Source organism: Lampetra fluviatilis, chromosome 3, assembly GCF_964198595.1.
Source record: "Lampetra fluviatilis chromosome 3, kcLamFluv1.1, whole genome shotgun sequence".
NCBI lineage: Eukaryota > Metazoa > Chordata > Hyperoartia > Petromyzontiformes > Petromyzontidae > Lampetra > Lampetra fluviatilis.
This window is the reverse complement of record NC_136277.1, coordinates 5,654,273-5,674,472: the sequence shown is the minus strand read 5'-3', so window position 1 is coordinate 5,674,472 and position 20,200 is coordinate 5,654,273. Positions and strand designations below refer to the sequence as shown.

At 45.1% G+C, this 20,200-nt stretch overlaps 1 protein-coding gene across 1 annotated transcript in view; it reads left to right on the top strand.

Moving 5' to 3' along the window:
- The window catches only part of LOC144948058 (sterile alpha motif domain-containing protein 9-like), a 50,226-nt gene extending 42,915 nt beyond the window's left edge, over positions 1-7,311 (top strand). Inside the window, exon 8 of the mRNA XM_078877489.1 lies at positions 1,676-7,311. Coding sequence (XP_078733615.1) covers positions 1,676-6,630 — 4,955 coding nt within the window. The 3' untranslated portion in view covers positions 6,631-7,311. The remainder of the gene's footprint in view (positions 1-1,675) is intronic.
- Positions 7,312-20,200: the final 12,889 nt, after the last annotated feature.

Sequence of the window (20,200 nt, the reverse complement as noted above, 5' to 3'; positions counted from 1 at the left end):
CGACAGCATTTGAACTCCATGGGTCAAATGTTGACAATGTATTCCAGGAATCCTCTAGGTGTGTACTGCTCGGTGTTTGACGAGCACCCTCCTTCATAATGGCACCCTCACAAGAGAAAGCTAAACACGGCCTTTTGTGTGCACAGCTTGAAAGGGTTATCCAGGTGCAACGTGAATCCCAACTATTGTTTGGTAGAACCTGGCCAAGATTTTAAAGCTTTTTGCACTGGAATAATATTTTTTTAAATACAGGGCTCATTGATGTGGAATCAGATATCGGCAGGCTTGCTCAAATTGTCATCTGATCATAACTCTTATTTATTTAGAGCGACTGAGGAAGGGGGAGAGATAGTGAACATGGGGACATTATGAATGTGAGAGATGATAAATGGGGAAAGATAAAAGATAGAGAAAGAGATAAGGGATTGGGAGAGATAATGAGAGTGTGAAGTGAAGCCTGGACAGTGCCACGTGAAGCATTCCCCTTGACCGCCATCCCCAGCCTCTGCACGGCTCCACAAAGTGAACGCCACCGCTGACCGCGGCGCACGCTGCCACTGTTACATGCGCATATGTGATACACACCGCTTGTTTCCCACGCAATTTCAGGTGGACATTTAAATGGCCAATGTGTTGCTTCGGTTGCTCATTATAAACAGCTGGATGCTTACTATTATGAAATTTACAATGCAATCAACGCCATACGTTTCTATATGTACAAAAAAGTATCGGCCTTTATAGGTTATGTAAAAACACCATCAGCAGTTCCTGAAGAACTGCAATGTGGTCACCATCAAAATGGTGACCACAAATGTGTAAATGTAAAAAAATAAACTATTTTTATTTTACCAGGTTAGGCCCACTGAGCTATATAGCTCTTTTTCAGAAGCGACCTGGTAACATATGAGAGCTCAACAAAGCGGCTTGTTACATGCTAATGGATAGCAGCCAAATACTATAAACGCATGTTTCTAAATGTGGAGGGAAAAATGGGAGAAACTAGAAAAAAATCCACACGACCACGGGGAGAACATGCAAACTCTAAATATACAGGTGTCAGGGATGGGATTGAACCCACGTCCTCCTATATACCAGGCGAGGTAGTTAACATCTCACCACCATGGCGACTAACAGTTGCTGTGAGACAGAGACAACTGACACCCAGGTTCGTTTTTCTTAGGACTCATCAGTACAGTGTACAATGTTCTTCAGGAATAGCTGATGTTTTTGCACGATGCATGTTTTTATGGTTTGTGAAATTTACGGTTGTCCAGCCTGCACTACATTTCTGTTTTGCTGATTTAATTAAAGACAAATTGCCAAACACACAAATCCATTATTTAGCTCACAGTAATTCATAAAACCGAGTCTTGAGTGCAATAAAATACCCAAATGCACCCCTCAACGTCTCTGGCCCAGGGCAGGTCCATGGCTCGAGTGTCTCTTTCAGGTGCCACTGCCCCTGGCCACCTGACAGCAGCACACGCTCCACTCAGCTTCTTGAGCCATACCGAGGGAAGGAAGGTTCAGGTGGTTTCCTGTGGCCTTCCTCAACTCTCTTGAATTCGGTGACACCATCGCTGGATGCAATTTTAATTCACACCCTGAATGTACCCAATTTCTATTTTATGTAATGGTTTTAATTTTCAACGTTTTTTTTCAATTTCACATTTAGGACGTAAGGGTGATGACAAGAATGTGAAGCTGCCTTCCAGTATGCAAGACTGGAATGAAGACCATGTTCGCCACTGGTTGGTTCACGAAGTTAAGTTGAAAGAGCAACATGCCAACAAATTACACGAGGAAGAGTTAACAGGGCCTTCTTTAGTAAAGCTGCAGCGTGAACAACTCAAGGAGTTTGGCCTCAAGTCGCTACAAATATCCTTACTCATAGAGTCGCGTGACGAATACCTGAAGAAGTCCCAGCCCAAGTCGTCCAGCACTCATAGCCACGTAGCGACAACACCTGCACGCGGTGATGAAGCCTCGGAGAAAACTCAGAGCCACCGTGAAACAAAGGGGGCACAACTGTCTCCTGGCAGCACACAAGCCGAGTTCTCAAACTCTGAAGGAAACCCTCGAAAGAAAAACAAGAAAAGAAATAAAAAGGGCACAGAACAACAGCAAGAGAAGTGTGCGGATCAGAAGCAGACAGAGCCAGGTGATGTGGTTGATGGTGATGACACGAACATAGCACAGCAGGTACATGAAGAAGCTTCACAACCACCTGCAGAGGTGGGGACACAGGAGCATTCCGCTATTGATGATTCAAGCCAACAAAACACCAGCAAGAGTCAGGTGAATATTTGCTCACCATGCCCATTTGATCACCATTACACTTCACACAGATATATCAGAGGAAGTGTACTGCCTAGTGAAACGGGAGTCACAAACTATATAGATCCAGTTCACGAGTTTAAACTTTTCGCCTGTGAGGGCAACGTTGATGAAGAATCCAAGATGAAGAAATTCTGTAATGAGGTGTTCAGGTTCTCTGCTGGGTGCATGAACAGGAGGACAAACGGCACCATACACTTTGGTGTGGGAGACACAAAGAGCGGGTACAAGCATGGTGAAGTTATCGGTGTCCACGTAGAAGACCAGAGCAAGTTTGTTGATACGATCGACAACAACATCTCAAAGTACTTCCAGAAAGACAGGATCGAAGATGCTAAAGAATGCATACGACCTCCAAGATTTGTGGAGGTCATTTCGCCTGAACATACAAATCTTGGTGCATATGTGATAGAAGTCGATGTTATCTCTAAGAGCACAATATGTAAAGACAATGTTTATGAAATAAAGCAAATGAAGCACGTCAATGGAAAATGGCAAGTGGGTAAAGAGAACCACGTGTATAAGCGAGATGGTGCATCTTCTAAGGATATTCTGGCAACACAGAATTCGGAACAGTGGAAAGAAGAGTACAGACGCGTTTGTGAAGATGTGAAAAAGTGGAATGAGCAAAGAAAATTGGCCGAAACAAGCTACAAAATTGATCGTAGAACGGATGATGAAGGAAAGAAGCTAACTACTTTAATTACCGGGGGGAAAGGGACACTTGATGATTCCTATTACAAAAAGTACATATTGGTGGTAAACAAGGCGGACAAAAGCCAATTGCCACACCTCGACTTTGTGAAAGAAATAAATTGGTTTGCAGTCCTTGACTTTGATCCTGAATCCGCCATTTCTGGGCTGTGTAGCCTTGTTCGTGCTGAAAGGTCACCCAACCTGCATTTTCCCCGACAGTTTGTAGAACGTGAAAATTCTGACATTGAGACCATTGCTAAGAATCTGAACCTACACAAGCAAACCAGCTGGATATTCTGCAATGGAAGAGCAAACATTGATGAGGAAAAGCCAATGGAATCTAAAGAGTTTCAGAAAAAACGCAGTGATAACCATAGCAAACTTGTAAGCTTGTTGTGCAATAACGACCTCATGCCCAGTGGAAGGTTTCTTGTTGTTTTTCTTTTACTTATGAACATTGATGACCCAATTGATCCAATGATGGAAACATTTTTCTATTTTTATCAAAAACTAAATGGGCTTTCTGATATGATGCTCATAACAGAACGTCTAGAATCATATGAAAGTTGGGCGACACTTGCACACACGAGGGTGGACGAAGATGAATTGGCGTACAGGTCAATACGCAGTATGAGCTTGGATCATCTCAATTCCACAATTTGCAAGATTAAATCGGCGACTAAGAGTCGGAAACGGTTTCTGCGTACATCAGTTGGAGGATCATGCTCTTTAACAGCAGTGCAGGAGGAACGGATGTCTTCACTGACGATTGTGTGTGAGAATGAGTGTGAAGATACAGGAATAGAGGCAGATGACACAGCGTTTGATGAATTGAGGCGAAGTATCGAGGAAAACTACTACAAAGGAGGCAAAGTCTGCCCATGGAACTTCTATTTCTCCGAGAAACGAGGAAAACCTTTCATCAAACGTGAACCATTTAACAATCTAAAGGAGAATATCGAAGATGCACTGAAGTCAAACCGATGCCTTGAATCTGTGAACTTGTTTCACCACCCTGGCTGTGGAGGAACAACACTTGCATGGCATGTCCTATGGGAGCTCAGAAAAAAATTCAGGTGTGCTGTGATCAAAAGTAATAGTGATGACCAGAAGGAAATTTCGGTTCAAGTTAAAGAACTGCTGAAGTATGCAGAAAACGATGCTAAGGTCTACACCCCAGTGCTACTGCTTGCTGATGACATTGACGACACAGAGATCCTTAAACAATTTCAACACAGCATCATTTCTGAGCTATCAGACGTCATGTTTGACAGACCTCTAGTTGTCATGGTAAACTGCATGCGGTCTCAAGCCCTTGAGGAAAGTCGGAAAAACCATTTAATGACCAGTGTCATTTTGGAACAAAAGCTCTCTTCTACTGAGCAACACCTGTTTGAAGAAAAGCTTAAAGAAATAAAAAATGAATATGAGAAATGCAACAACTTCCTTTCTTTCATGATAATTAAAGAAAATTTTGATTCAAATTATATAAAAAATACCGTGAAAAACATGCTCAAAGGTTTAGACTACAGTAGCAATAGGCCCAATGCTAAATTGATCAGTTACGTTGCATTGTTGAACAACTATGTAAAAAACACATCCATTCCAGTGTCTAGATGTGAAGCAATCCTCGGAATTTCACAAGTAAAATCCACCTTTTGGAGGAAAGAAACTCTTGAAGATGGCTTGAGCCAGCACGCCAAATTACTGCTCATTAAATGCCCCATGGACGAAGTGAATGGCACTTATGAATCAGTCCGAATGATACATCCACTCGTGGCGAAACAAGTGCTGGAAGAATTTGAAACGACGAATCGCTCTTCAAGATTTAGCATTGCTAAAGAACTGCTTGCTGAAGATATCCTTTTTAATAATGGCATGGGAAGAGAGCACTTGGTTAAAAATGTCAGGAATATGTTTGTCATCCGCCATCGCAAAGAGCAGGGCGATGAAACAGACAGTCTCTTTGCACCTCTTATTGAAGATATCATTAAACATAAAGACAGTACATTAAGCCACCCAAGTAAGTTGGAATCGGGCATGCAAAATGCTAAAGAATTAATGCTTTGTGCTACAGATAGATTTTCAAAAGATGCGATATTGGCCCAGGCTCTTGCAAGGTATTGCTACCTTAAAGACAACAACTTTGATGAAGCCAAAAAATGGGCAGAGCATGCAAAGAAATTGGTCAAAAATAGTTCTTACATTACAGACACAATTGGTCAGATTTATAAGCATGAACTGAAGCAGAAATTTGATGTTAGTGCCATGGAGAAAAAAGGGTTCCTTCCTCCATCAGATCTTAATAAAGCACTGCAGCTTGCAAAAAGTGCTTCTGACTTTTTTAGAGAAGCACAGGAGTTGGTTAAAACAGAGGATGGTGCCTTTAACACAGCTGGATTCTTTGGCGATATTGAGGTTGCCACACATATGTTGCAACTGTTTGAGCTGACCAAAGTATTTCACAAAACTGGTGAAATCCACAAGAGAACCCTGGTGGCCTATTTAAATGGAAGGATTGACTTGTCACGGATACCTACAGATGACGAAGAAGAAAAAGCAACAGTGGAGGTTTTACAAAACAATGAGCTATATCTTAGAGAATTAAAAAACAGAATGAAGTATTCCTTAGAAGTTTTGGAAGCCTATTTTTGGCTGTTTAAGCCAACCTATGCCGAAAAACAAATAAAAGACAAGCATCGTCATACCGTCGAAAAGTTTTACAACCAATATACAACAATATTTTGTTCAGAGAAGTCAGAAAAACTGGATGCGAAACAATTCCCAAAAATAAGTGCTACGAATGAAATTGAGTCAAAACACGGTGATAGATTTCCAGGACTTATACGCTATCTTGCAGAACGAAATGCTGAAAAATCTCTGGAGGTTATTATCAGCAGCTATAAAAGTCTACTTCGTAATTCAAAAAATATCAATAACATTAAGGAAAAGCAAAATTTTATTTTTGCTAACGTTATCCTAAATTGTGTAAATAACAAATCCAAAGCAGTGTCTCTCTACAGTGAACTGGCGACGATGCTGAACAATATCCTCCGTGAAATAGGAACACAAAACAGATTTCCAGAACCATACTTTCTGGCTTTACTTTTACTGTGGCTCAATGAAGAAAGCAAAAGAACTGACGTGAATCAGCTGGCAGAATACATTGAGGCAATGAAACGATCCTTCCGAGCAAAATATGAATATATGAGCCGCAGACAACAGTTAACAACCAATTTCTTTTTGGGGAAGGGAAAAGGATTGGACAGAATAGTGTCTCGAACAAAAATTGACAGGACTGCAGACATGCAGAGAACTGGGAAATCCTTGCGTCTATTATGGCTCAGTGGAGAGATTTTCAAGGAAAAAAAAGTTCAACAAATCCTCCTTAGACTCCGGGGATCAACCACTGATGAAGGAGACATTTACCTTGACCATAGGTTCAGTGCTGGTGATGGTAAAAATAAGGCCATCAAGATTCCTGTGCACCCAGTAAACCTGGGACCACTGAGGACAGGCAAGAGCATCGAGTCTGTCACCTTTTTTGTAGGGTTCACTATGGAAGGCCCGATTGCCTATGACATTCAGCCTGTGTAGGCTATATAAAAATAAGGCGTGGGTCATAAGGTGCTGTAGCCATGTAAATAAAACGTAAGGGACTGCATTGGCATCAATCTACTACACATATCAAAACAGTACCATCTGTTTTGTAACCACTCTTCTACCACCAATTCCACTCTTCCACCACTAATTACTCAATAACTACTCCACCAATGTTGAGGGCTCAGTGTACCAGACTGTGTCATCTCTTCCAAGAGCTTTTGGACCATGATACTGCAGGTCAAAACGTCTGTCCTGCTTCTTTCCTTGCACCGCTCGACTTTGGACTTCCGCCAATCGTCTCTTTTACAACCCAGCTCGATTCAAGCAATGCGACAATTCTTGACAGTGCTGTTTGTTTTGATTGCTTTGTTGTATATGTGCCTTTTGCAATATTTTTTTTACAATACTTGCTGTCAAAATGCAAACAAAAACCATTTTGACTGCAAGTATTGTGGTTAATGTAAACATGATTCCTTGCAAAAGGTGTCAGTTTTGTTGCCAGAAAAAAGGGGAAAACCCCTATTAGTATATTTTGGTACTGGCAAAGGAGGCCTCATGATGTCGATGCTTACCCCGAGCTCTCATTACTCTGATAGTGCGTTGTCTTTGAATTGTGCGCCTTTTGGCGTCATCTGGTCGAACACCATATGAAACTAGGCTCTAAGAAAAGCTGTCTCCGGTGTGGACCAATGAGTTTCAAGGACAATGCATGAATTATCAGAGTATTGTTTTTTGTTTGCATTTTGACTGCAAGTATTGTGGTTAATGTAAACATGATTCCTTGCAAAAGGTGTTAGTTTTGTTGCCAGAAAAAAGGGGAAACCCCCTATTAGGATGATATTGTCTATTTTGAATGTCAAAGTTCTTTGTACACAGTGAGGGAAAAAAGTATTTGATCCCCTGCTGATTTTGTACGTTTACCCACTGACAAAAAAAAATGATCAATCTATAATTTTAATGGTAGGTTTATTTGAACAGTGAGAGACAGAATAACAACAACAAAAATCCAGAAAAACGCATGTCAAAAATTTTATAAATTGATTTGCATTTTAATGAGGGAAACGTCTGACCTCTGTGATTGCCAACAAGGGTTTTGCCACCAAGTACTAAGTCATGTTTTGCAGAGGGGTCAAATACTTATTTCCCTCATTAAAATGCAAATCAATTTATAAAATTTTTGACATGCGTTTTTCTGGATTTTTTGTTGTTATTCTGTCTCTCACTGTTCAAATAAAACCTACCATTACAATTATAGACTGATCATTTCTTTGTCAGTGGGCAAACGTACAAAATCAGCAGGGGATCAAATACTTTTTTCCCTCACTGTATAGGTGGGTTGATTGCATTCCGAGGGTTGAGGTTAATCATGGTGGAGTAAACATGTAACATTTGAATGATAAGTTGATAAGGAGGCTTTACTCAAAGGGTACCACAAAAGCCCATGCACACAGAGGTGAAAAAGGCACCCGTAGCAGGGAAAAAGAAGCACCCCTGCTGCGTGTCCCTGCCAAAAAGAACACTCAGCGTTCAAGCTGAAAATTACGTACTAGCTTTGGCATTTTAAAGAGTCGCAATGTTCAGAATGACAACCACCACATATTAATATTATTAATACATAAAGGTATGAAACGTTACTCTATGAAACGTTAACCTTCATGCTCGGATGGGCCGTTATATGATGATGCAGCTCAGGGGAAAAAGGTTTCAATGACTTTTGCATATTCTTATTCACAATCACTGTTATCCGTACATAATTGCCATAAGGTCTGGATACGCATGTGAAACTTTATTATAATGGCATTATGGAAGTTCGTGTTGAAGCACTGACCCTAAAAGATAATTCAGGACAATATACACATTTGTATATATTCTAATTATCAATTATCGACGACCAAAATGTATATGTATTCAATGGTGTATAACCTGGACCACGCCCAACCACCTTTGTCTTCCCATTGTAAGGGGGGAACTAGGACCAGTGCAGATAATCTCCACTGTATGGCTTGAGGGGGAATCGAACTCGGCGAAGCAGCCACGGTAGGAGAGGGGACAAACAAAGATACCCAAAGAGGGAGGAGGGAGGCCGTTTTTACCCTACAACATGGGCCACAGACACGCACACCACGTCTGGGGGCAGCTTTCATAAGTCAGTAGACACCACCAGGGGCAGCTAAGTACATCAGAGTTCACACCGTCTTGGGGTGACCTCCAAAGGAGAATTGACCCTTGACGCCAGGGTATCCAGAAAGCCAGAACAAAGGTGGGAGGAGCTTTGGGCTTTTTAAAAATATAACTTAGGAAGTTAATCAAATCAATTATACATTCCTAATCAAACGGCACACAACATCATACAAACCAGTCCTGCAGAGACAGGCTCTGGAATTTGCCCTCGTGACTGGAAGTAGAGTTTAGTTATTGCTAAGGCAGACTCTAAGTATAGCTGAACATTTTCTTTTCCGTTTTTCTTCATATTTTGAGTAGCTTGCAGAGGCAAGGACTTCGAGAAGTTGTACTGTATTAAGCTAAAATGTGTGATAAGTTATGTGGTTGAGGAAAATTGTTGATTGATAAGAGTTTCTGGTAGCAAGGGACCTTAAAGTGCATTCTTCATGCTGTACAAATACATTTTCTGTATAATAATGTGCTAAGCTAAGATCTGTCAGGGAATTGTTGGCAAAACGCCCATGGTGGCGTGAAGCAACTTTCCCAAGTGGAGACTTGAGTCATACACCAATATCGAGTGTCCATGAAATATTGTCCTGCTATAGGCTGGAAAAATAACGTCTGTTGTCAAGTCAACCTGACATTGTACGAGGTGGAGAGGCCTGGAGTGTGTGAGCGATCGTCACGTGAAGGCTGCAGCACAGCGTGAGCTCTCTGAGGGCGAGCAACCAAGGGGATGCTCGCGAATCAAAGCCACTCCCAAGGCTGCTGACAGGCAACGTGCTGGGCCAGTGTGGCCGCAGCATGCTCCAGCTGCAGATCGAGCCTGGCGTGCAGACAATCTGCGAGCGTGCGGCGTCAAAGTTAACCTCTGACTGGCAGCGTGCTAACTCGGGAGCCGCCAGCGCACTCCAGCTGTGGATCGAGCACGACGCACAGACAACCCTGCGAACGCGCAGTGAGCAGCGTGGCCACGAGCGCACTCCAGCTGCGGACCGAGCCTGCCGTTCTACACATCCTTGTGGGACTGGAGGTATTTTTGGGGAAGAAGACAAAAGATGGAACATTAAGTTCACACCATTTACCTGTGCCTTGTACAAGATTGCGGGCTAAGAAGAATAATAAAGTTGCTTCACGCCACCATGGGCGTTTTGCCAACAATTCCCTGACAGATCTTAGCTTAGCACATTATTCTTCTTAGCTTGCATGCATCGCACACCACAACAAACGAATTGTGCATTGTCGCGTTACCTTGAGACATTAGCCGGTTTGTTTTCTTTTAATCACGTGATCGTGAGATCCGATCGTTGAAGTTTTGATACGCATTTATGAGCACGAATTCCATGCGACTATTGCCATGTTGAGGTGTTTGTCTATTCTCTTTTAATCATGTGATTTTGAGATTTGACCATTGACGCTTTTATGATTATTCAGTACGGGTTGATGAGTACGTATATTTGCATGTGTACTGTTATTGGTATTCTGATAATGAGTGTTGTTGGATGTTAGGGTAAGTGGTATTAAAGTTTTTTAGATTGAGAAGGGCCCGAGTGCTTCTTTCCTAACTCATGCTTCATTCTATCTCAATTGCCAGAAGATCTGAATCCTGAGACCGGCCATAATTACACATACTTGATAAGCGAGAATCACTGAATGTTAAAGCGAGAATCATTGCGTTATCACGATTGATAATACATACCCCTAAACAACGTGAGAGCCAATAATTAGAAGAACTCGTGGTAACTTTATGCATAATCGCTTCTTAATCATATACATGTTAATCATTGATTGTAATCGCAGTCATTATTCATTACACGTAGCACACATTGTTAATTACATATAAACACGCATTTAATTATGTGTACGCTTAATGATATTAGAATTAGAGCAATTAACATATTTTCATTCTACATAATTTCATATTGTAATAGTTAAAAACACATATTTTTAAAACAATATATACAACAGCTTAACGTCTTTGGTCGATGAACCTGCACTTAGCGAATGTATTAAACTGATTCAAGCAGGCTTGCGCACTTACATTAATCTGATTTCCCTAGGCAGCCGTGAGCATGCACCACTCTTGACGTGCACACCCCAACAAGACGCACAGCCACACGCAGCAGCCACGGCGCGTGGGGGACCCAGACACGGGAAGCACGTGGGGTGGGCATTGCTCACCGTGAGATTGGTGGTGCGGCACTTGGCGCGTGGCCCCACGTGGGCGACCACGTGGAGCTTCCTCTGCCCGCTGCCTCGCGAGGCCGAGGCGAACGCGGCGCTGAGCTCGAGGCGGCCACGCGCGCTTCCCGAGACGCCTCCCCACGATCGTCCAGGCCCTGCCCCACAACGTCCGTGCGGAAGCAGTGAACATTTCTGGACGGCGTCGGCTATGAATCTAAGACGCAAATCTCAAGAGTGTCTGGGTACGAGCAGAACGTCACGTGACCCAACTTATTTGGTATTAATTCTAGATTTGAAGCTTTCGTGACTGCAAGGATTCATATTTTTAGGTTTTTTCGGTAAAGTCACGTAGGTAAAAAAATTAAAATTAATAAGTAAAATAAAATAAAAATCACGACGTTTCGGAGACAACACAGCTATCGTGCTGTGACGTACCACCTGAAGACGGAAGCTTGTGTTGCCTCCGAAACGTCGTGATTTTTATTTTATTTTACTTTTATTATTTGGTATTCGCACCCTACGGGGATTGAGCAGCACTGTGCGTGTGTTGGCGTTGTGAGAGTTGTGGCAATGCCGAGACGTGGACCACGGGTTAGAGGGCAAGACGGCTGCCGCTAGTAAACAACACTCAAGCATCGCACTCACTCTACACGTCTGTGTGGCACAGTTTTACCTGAGAACTTACTTAAAATAACGGTGGTGGCTGTGACTGCACTCACGTTCATGAGCTATGCTGTCTTTTGTCCTCCCATGATACATTTCTGTAGTTTCTAATCGGTATATTTGTTTTAAAAAAACATTACTCTTCAATAGTTTTACTAAATTAGTTAGCTCTTCCACATTTGGTTACAACAAATGTTAAAACATTTCACTTATTTAGTGTTCTGCCCCACGGCTGGGGTTTTGCCTCACGGCAGATGGGGGTGGGGCGCATCTGTACACAGGAATTTCCTGTTTTTTATGCTAATTTTGGTCACGTGACCAGGAAGTTGCGATTTAAGATTCCTGCTCGACCACGTGGGCGTCGGCCATTACACACACAACTCAAGATGGCGGCACACATCGCGTCCTGTGAAGCCAGCTGCAATTTTCCATTTTGGGAGCTTAAGAAGCAGTCTGTAAGTTCGTTTATGTTCTTATAATATTGGCAATGATGTTATAATGTTAGAATGACCGTTATAATGATGTAAATGTCTTTATAATGCTGTTAAATTGTTATGATAAATACGAGGCCTAGTTAACAACGAAGCCTGCAACTTTCCTTATTGTGAATGTTACTTGTAATTTAATAAGTCGAGTCAAACTTGTACCCAAGTAACTATATTGCGATCCTGAGAGCAAGGATGACGAAATATCTCATCCACAATTTAGTGTTATGTGTAATACTGTACATTTGGGGTGTGGTGTGATGAATACACGATGTGCCTTTATGTAACACAGCAGCTTATGCTCTTGTATAGTTATTCAGTGGTAATGTAGAAGCCTGGTCCATCCAGGGTCTGTTGTTGAGAAACATGTTATCAAAGACAATGTTCTGATGCTGTGGTGTTCAATCATTGTGTTGGTGTTTCCGGGTTATAACAGATGCTGTATCTGTGCTGTTTTCTCACCGGTTTTACCTCGTTATAACTACCACAACCACCATTACCTAACTACTATAACTACCACTATAACCACCACCATTACCTAACTACTATAACTACCACTATAACCACCACCATTACCTAACTACTATAACTACCACTACAACCACCATCACCAACAGCAGCCGCGTGCCAGGCCGGGCTCCGCTGGCGAGGCGCAGGGAACGGGCTAAGTTGAGGGGGTGAGGGGGCGGGGGTGAGAGGGCGAGGGGTGCCCAGACAGAGGCGCCCAGCGCTGTGAGACCACGGGGAGGAGGTGGTGGTGAGGGTGATGGTGGTGAGGGTGGTAGTGAGGGTAGTGTGGGTGGTGAGGGTGGTGAGAGAGCGTGGCCTGGGGGTCGAGTTGAAGGAGCAGCAGGTGAGGGGTTGGACAGCAGCAGGCAGTGACGATGGGGAGACGACAGTACACGGGGTGTGTGTGTGTACATGGTGTGTGTGTACACGGTGTGTGTGTAAATGGTGAGTGTGTGTACGTGGTGTGTGTGTGTGTATATATACATGTTGTGTGTGTACGTGGTGTGTATGGGTACCACGGTGCGTGTATCGGGTGGAGTGCAGGTTTGTACACGAAGTCATACAAATATACAAACACAGGCATAATTTCAACCGTGATGATGGTTACAAACTGAGTAATCATTGGAAAGATGTGATTAACCATGCAAAAAAGATTTAACTACACTTATTTGGACCATCTTATTTGACAGACAACTATTACAGGTTACTGATAGACAGCCAGTTTTGTTTTACCAGTTTTAGTTTTTCTTTTTTCACACTTTTGTTATGTAGGCTAGGCGTTAGTCACCTCTCCATAACAAAGGCTCAGTCTTTTGTTATGCAGTCTAGTGTTAGTCTTAAGCCTCACCTTACCATATTAATAAAAAGTGTGCCGTTCCTGGCCCTTCCCCCCCTCAACCATTATATATACGGAGTGGTATCTCTTGTAATCTCTCATTTACTTGATACAGCTGTCGTGGCTGTGAAGATTCCACCTGAAGACGGAAGCTTGTGTTGCCTCCGAAACGTCGTGATTTTTTGTTTTATTTTACTTTTATTAATTAAAATTTTTTACCTTCGTGACTTTACCGAAAAAACCTAAGAATATGAATCCTTGCAGTCACGAAAGCTTCAAATCTAAAATTCATCACAGATGTCCTCACACCCTCCCTTGGCTGCCACTCCATCTTTAGTCTCGACCAGCAGCCATCATTCCGTCTAGTGGCGGGTCCTGTCCAAGCCACTTGCTTTCTTAACCGTCAATATCACATCTCTAACCTGCGTATGCTTTCTATCACATCACACGTGTTCCTCGTTAGTAGTTGTATAAATCATCTCCAAGCTTTTTTGTGCACTTGGGAAATGTTTTTCATTTTCTTGACAATGTCCAAGTCTCTAAGCCAGATATGTCCTAGCAGGTTAGACACACTGATCACAAACTGTACTCACGAGACACATTGCTATGTTACTCTTCGTTATCTAGTTCAGCCTTCCAGAAGAACTCCAGCCTGCCCTTGTCCACCGCTATACTTAATCACTTTGCTATCAGGATGTCTTAAAAAACAGAGATAAATGTACAGACACTGCTCTATCCCAGTTGTGTCTCTCTGACATTGTTGAACAAGTGAAATACGTTTGGCACTGGGCCCAACTCTGAGTTTATTAAGTCCCTCTAACATTGATGTAGTTCATGGCCATTGGACGTTGCAATGACTCTACTTTCAGCAGTTGTAGATCGTGTTCGTAATGTTACAGAGCAAATGGAATATGCACAGAAGGGTTATAATACAGATAACAAAATACTGTAACAAACGATGCAGCACCGATATAACGATGACAAGTGAAGCTGTGGAGGTGGGGACCTGTATTCACATGCACAGCATGAGCAGCTGCTCTTAGACCAGACCAAGAGGCCATGTACGCACAGCTGAGGAGCTGAGAGCAGGAGCTTGATAGAGCTCAGGAGGAACTGGACCTGAGTGGACTCGGCTCTTGTCTGGTACCTGGTATGTTGGGCTGATCCTCTCTGGAGGAGAGTTCTGACCCATGCCACGGTCACCCTGTGAGGTGAAAGCGGAGCTCAAGAAGAGGAGCGGGCAACCAGGATCCAAGTTAGCTAAGATGCCAGGAACTCAACAGGGCCAACCCAGAGAACCTGGATATGCCCAACGACCTCGAGCCAAGGGACCATCGCAAGCGAGGCCATGTGACCTCGTGGTGCACCAGGCCTGCTGCAGAGGCTAACTGCACAGACGTTTGGTGAAGGTGGTTATAGTTCGTAATGGTCCACGGCTGGGAATCCATTCCTTTCTCTCCATGACCTGGCCACGTCTATCCCTGCTCCAGGAACTCCGCAAAGCACCTGGACCCCTTGCTACCATTGTGCACAGCGTGCCGTAGTGGGTGACGGAGCTGTAGTCGTATGGGGTCCTTAGGCTGTGCTCATGGGGGGTTGTCTTCACAATAGCATCCACCCACTCTGAAAATAAATATATTATTTAATGCAAAGTCATTAAAGGAATACAGCTTCTCACATTATTACAAAGATCCAAGGGCAATACTCTCTAACACAACAAACACTTTGGTTGACACCGTTAATTTGACTCATAACTCAGAGCCTTGATCAATCTGCTGTTGGACATGAGCCTATCCACACTGTGTCATCATGGAGGTGGGTTGTGTAAGGTGGAGGCGATCGCCTAGGATCAGGTCATAGACCACACGCCACTGATGATGGCCATGGCTGAGAATTGAACTGCGCCATCTGTCCCTCTCACCGGGCTTGGCGTTGTGGCTCAGCACCAAGATGTGGTCGTCGCGGTCGCTGCGGCAGTGCTCGTGCATGAACTCGTGCAGAACGACGCCCTTGGTCACCATGCCGGGCTCCAGGGACAGCGCCTGGTCCCCGCCCTGACGGCCCAGGAACGACCAATTCCGGTAGAGACAACCCCAGCCTGAGCACTGAGCCCCATTCCCTCACATCTCACCACAGAGACAACCCCAGCCTGAGCACCAAGCCCCAGGTAGTGTCTGTGTCTGTAGTGTCCGTGTCCCTGTAGTGTCTGTGTCTGTAGTGTCCGTGTCCCTGTAGTGTCCGTGTCCCTGTAGTGTCCGTGTCCCTGTAGTGTCCGTGTCCCTGTAGTGTCCGTGTCCCTGTAGTGTCCGTGTCCCTGTAGTGTCCGTGTCCCTGTAGTGTCCGTGTCCCTGCAGTGTCCGTGTCCCTGCAGTGTCCGTGTCCCTGCAGTGTCCGTGTCTGCGTAGTGTCTGTGTCTGCGTATTGTCCTTGTCTCTGTCTTGTCCATGTTTCTTTGGTGTCTGGGCCTATGTTCGTGGCTCTGTAGTGTCCGTGTCTTTGTAGGGTACATATCTTTTTAGCGTCTGTGTCTCTATAGTGTCCGTGTCTAGTGTCTATAGTGTTAGTGTCTTTGTCGTGTCCATGTCTCTGTTGTGTCCGTGTCTCTGTCTCACCCGTCCCACGCGTGGATGTAGATGTAGTCGGTCTGGCTGGAGCGAGGGATGAACCGGACGCACGTTTTCTTCTCAAACTCCAACGCCGCCTCCTCAATCTTCTTGACGTCGCCGTCGTCTACGCGATGAGACACACGGAGACTCAGGGTCACGTGAGTCGTCACGTGTGGAGGTGAGTGGGGGACCAGGAGTACAGAGTGGGGGTGAGTGGGGGACCAGGGGGAGTAGAGAGGGGGTGAGTAGGGGACCAGGGGGAGTACAGAGTGGGGGCGAGAGGGGGAGTACAGAGTGGGGGGTGACTCACTGTCACTCACTCGCTGTCACTCACTCCACTCACAGTCACTCCACTCAGTCACTCCACTCAATCACTCACACAGTCACTCACTCAGTCACTCACTCCACTCAGTCACTCACAGTCACTCACTGTCACTCATTCACTCACTCACAGGTCACTCAGTCACTCACTCACAGGTCACTCACTCAGCCACACTCACTCACACAAAGACAAAGATCCCCTGCATAGTCTTAACGTACTGTCGTGGCATGTGCTGTAACCGAGCAGCTATGAGTCCCGGCACGGCACACGAGGAGGCGATTGACCAGCACCACACCCTTTGTCCTCCTAGTGGCGATGTTCACACTGCACCAGCTGCTCTTTTGAGGCTGAGTCAACCTAGGGGAGGCTCAGGACCGGCTTCTATAATCGTCACTGGTGTTGGCCGTGAGTGGGAATTGAACCCGGGTCGCCGGGTTCGTAGCGCAGCGTGCTAGCCACTGCACTACCGCTCCCCACAACTCTCACACACACAGCGATACAGTGATAGTCACCCACTCACCCACTCTCTAACTCACTCTCTACCTCGTTCTCTAACTCTGTCTCTGCCTCTCTCTCCAGACGTCCAGCAGCAGCAGGCCAGCAAGGTGGTGCCCCCGGTGCGAGCGTCTCCACTGTGTAAGACGGCGCGCCACTCTGCGCTGCCACGTGGTCTCGTGTCTACGGCTCCGCCAGATTGGCACACGGCTGAAGCTCATCGCGCCAGAGGAGGAGGAGCGGATAGAGGAGGAGCGACACAAGCGGGAGGAGAAGGCAGAACGAATCGCATGCGAGATCGCTGCTGCACCTGAAGTCGCTATCCCCAAGTGACAACTTGCAGTAGAGGCAGTGAAATGCGAAGAAGCGAGAGACGCTCAGGGCACACGCGGCACAGCAACATCGCACGGCGCAGGACAGACTTGCTACGCAAGACGTGAACAACATGGCACACACATCTGAGGTATAAACACAATAATGTACATAGTGCACAAACAGCGTGCTAATCCGGCAGGATTCACACTGGCGATTCTACAAGCACCTCGACAAGACACCCTGAGGATGCTCCCACTCGACATGGGCATTTGTCTTCTAAGTCTGTCTCCCTCATTGTGAGCTGTAAGGTTCGTCTGTTAGGACGTCAATAACGTGGAGTAATGTCTCGAACTCACTCTCTCTCTAACTCTCTCACTCACTAACTAACTCTCTCTCTCACCATCTTTGACTCTCACTCCCCCCCCCTCTCCGCGTGACTCAGAAAGCGCAGCATGAGGCCCTGGCAGGCGTGGTGCTTGAGCAGGCCCAGCAGGTACTTGAGGCCTACACAGTCCACGAAGGTCGTCTCTGTGACCAGAGAGGACAATCAGACTCAGAGACCAAGGTTCTCTGCAAACCTCCGGGCTACCATCAAAGGTTTGTACACGAAGCCATACAAATATACAAACACAGACATAATTTTAACCGTGATGATGGTTACAAACTGAGTAATCATTGGAAAGATGTGATTAACCATGCAAAAAGATTTAACTACACTTATTTGGACCATCTTATTTGACAGACAACTATTACAGGTTACTGATAGACAGCCAGTTTTGTTTTACCAGTTTTAGTTTTTCTTCTTTCTTCTTTTTTCACACTTTTGTTATGTAGGATAGGCGTTAGTCACAAACCGCACCTCTCCATAACAAAGGCTCAGTCTTTTGTTATGCAGTCTATTGTTAGTCTTAAGCCTCACCTTACCATATTAATAAAAAGTGTGCCGTTCCTGGCCCTTCCCCCCTCAACCATTCTATATACGGAGTGGTATCTCTTGTAAATGTCTCATTTACTTGATATAGCTGTCGTGGCTGTGACGGTTCCACCTGAAGACGGAAGCTTGTGTTACCTCCGAAACGTCGTGATTTTTTATTTTTATTTCATTTTACTTTTATTAATTTAAATTTTTTACCTACGTGACTTTACCGAAAAAACCTAAGAATATCTGTGATGAAATCGGCTCGTGTGCGATGCTGGGCGGACTGCGCGTCGTGGCACCGCGAGGGATGGCGACAGCTTGGGGAGGCTTTCAACAGCTCAGGGATTGTCCATGGCTGTGATGAGGATTTCATTCACAAGAATAGTGCATTGCTTTATATTGTACGAGCCAAAACCCCACTGAATATTACCCGCAGCTAAATGACAAATTAAATGATGACTTTAGCTGCTTTACAATGGAGACATGGGTGTCAATTTGCTCTTGTTCATTGGCAATGAACTCCAATGTAAAATTACTCCGCAGGACCGCCTTGCCCAGGGACACAAGCACCATGCGTCGCTTTGGAGGTGGCCACACCCTCGGTGAGGGCGACGTGGAGAAGATCGAGAAGATGTTCGGCTGTGAGCCGGCACCACGCGGACCCAGCGATGCAGCTCCAGCGCGAACGCCAGGTGATAGACGCAGTGCAGCTGGAGAGCTCCGTGAGCAAATCATATTACAGTGCAGGAATAAGATTCTTGATTGCCAGCCCGTTGAGTAGTACTGGCAGGGCAGGTGTAGATACGGATCTGTGATTCATGGCTACATCATCCTAGGGAGCCCCGTCAATAGACTTTCTCAGAGTGTGCGTATTTGTACATTTGAAACTTGGTTATTTTATGAGGCAATTGTTTACAAGTCACGTTTGGCCAGGCCGTGTGTGCGCTGCCTATGCACCGCGTTTGTTCACGACGAGAGATGTCAGTGCCCGTTTTCCTCCTCTTTCTCCCTCTGCATTCGTTGATTAAAGTGGCGAGGAGTCGCCTGGTCCAGGACATCATCATCGTCATCCTCCTGATGATCCTTTACTGCACCGTCCATTTGACAACCACATGTCAGAGTGCATTCGTCTAGCACGAATCACGAGGTACTACAGAGAGAAGCCATCAGCTGAGACGATGTCCAACGTGGAGGCCCTGCCCTGAGACAGCAGGCGGCTAGCAAGGCGGGGCCTCTGTAGCGCCGTGCACCCACGGAGCGAGCCGAGCGACTTAGTCAACAGCTCCGGCACAGCGCCGGCACAGCCCCGGCGCTCGCTCCTCCCTCGCCACCCAGCCGGGTCGCGCACCTCCCACTCGGCCAAGCAAACACGTGGCACCCGTTGGTGCAGAGCCATCGATGAATAACAACGTATGAACTTGAGGCCAGATTTTAGCGGGTTAAGTTGATTACAATTAGAATTCTTAATGCATAATATATGGAGAAGTCTCCTCATTACATGAGCAGCAGAATAAGTCAGTTCATTAAATCTATTTCATATATTCTCTGTTCAGCATTCATGTTGCTGTGATATGATAAACATCACTCTAAGAGATGTCCTGAGAAACCTGGGGCTTCCGGTGATCTTTAAAAGACAGGTGATAGCAGTGGCTAGGGATGGGTCTGGGCACCTTCATCGCAGGTTCCACGGTAAGACGTGAGACTTTATCGCAGTCAGGCATGATAACTCAAAGGCTTTGTTGTATTTATGGAGTGATTGGCACAACACTGGGAGTTGTGATAAGGAGGTCGAGAGATAGTCAGCTAGTAGGGCATGAATTTTGATGGGCTACTTAAAGCACTTGGGAAGAGTAGAGATGTGAATGTTCACGTTAAGAGATGTGTGATGCAGGGGTAGTGGCCCATCTTACTGTATGGGTCAGAGAGCTGGACTTGAACACAGCAATGGGGAAAGAAGCTGCTGACCTCTGAACTCAGTTACAGGCAGAAGATTATAGAAATCCATGGAAGTGTAGGGTAAGCAACGTGGATGTTCGGAATAGAACATATCAATACTGTAGAGCAGGG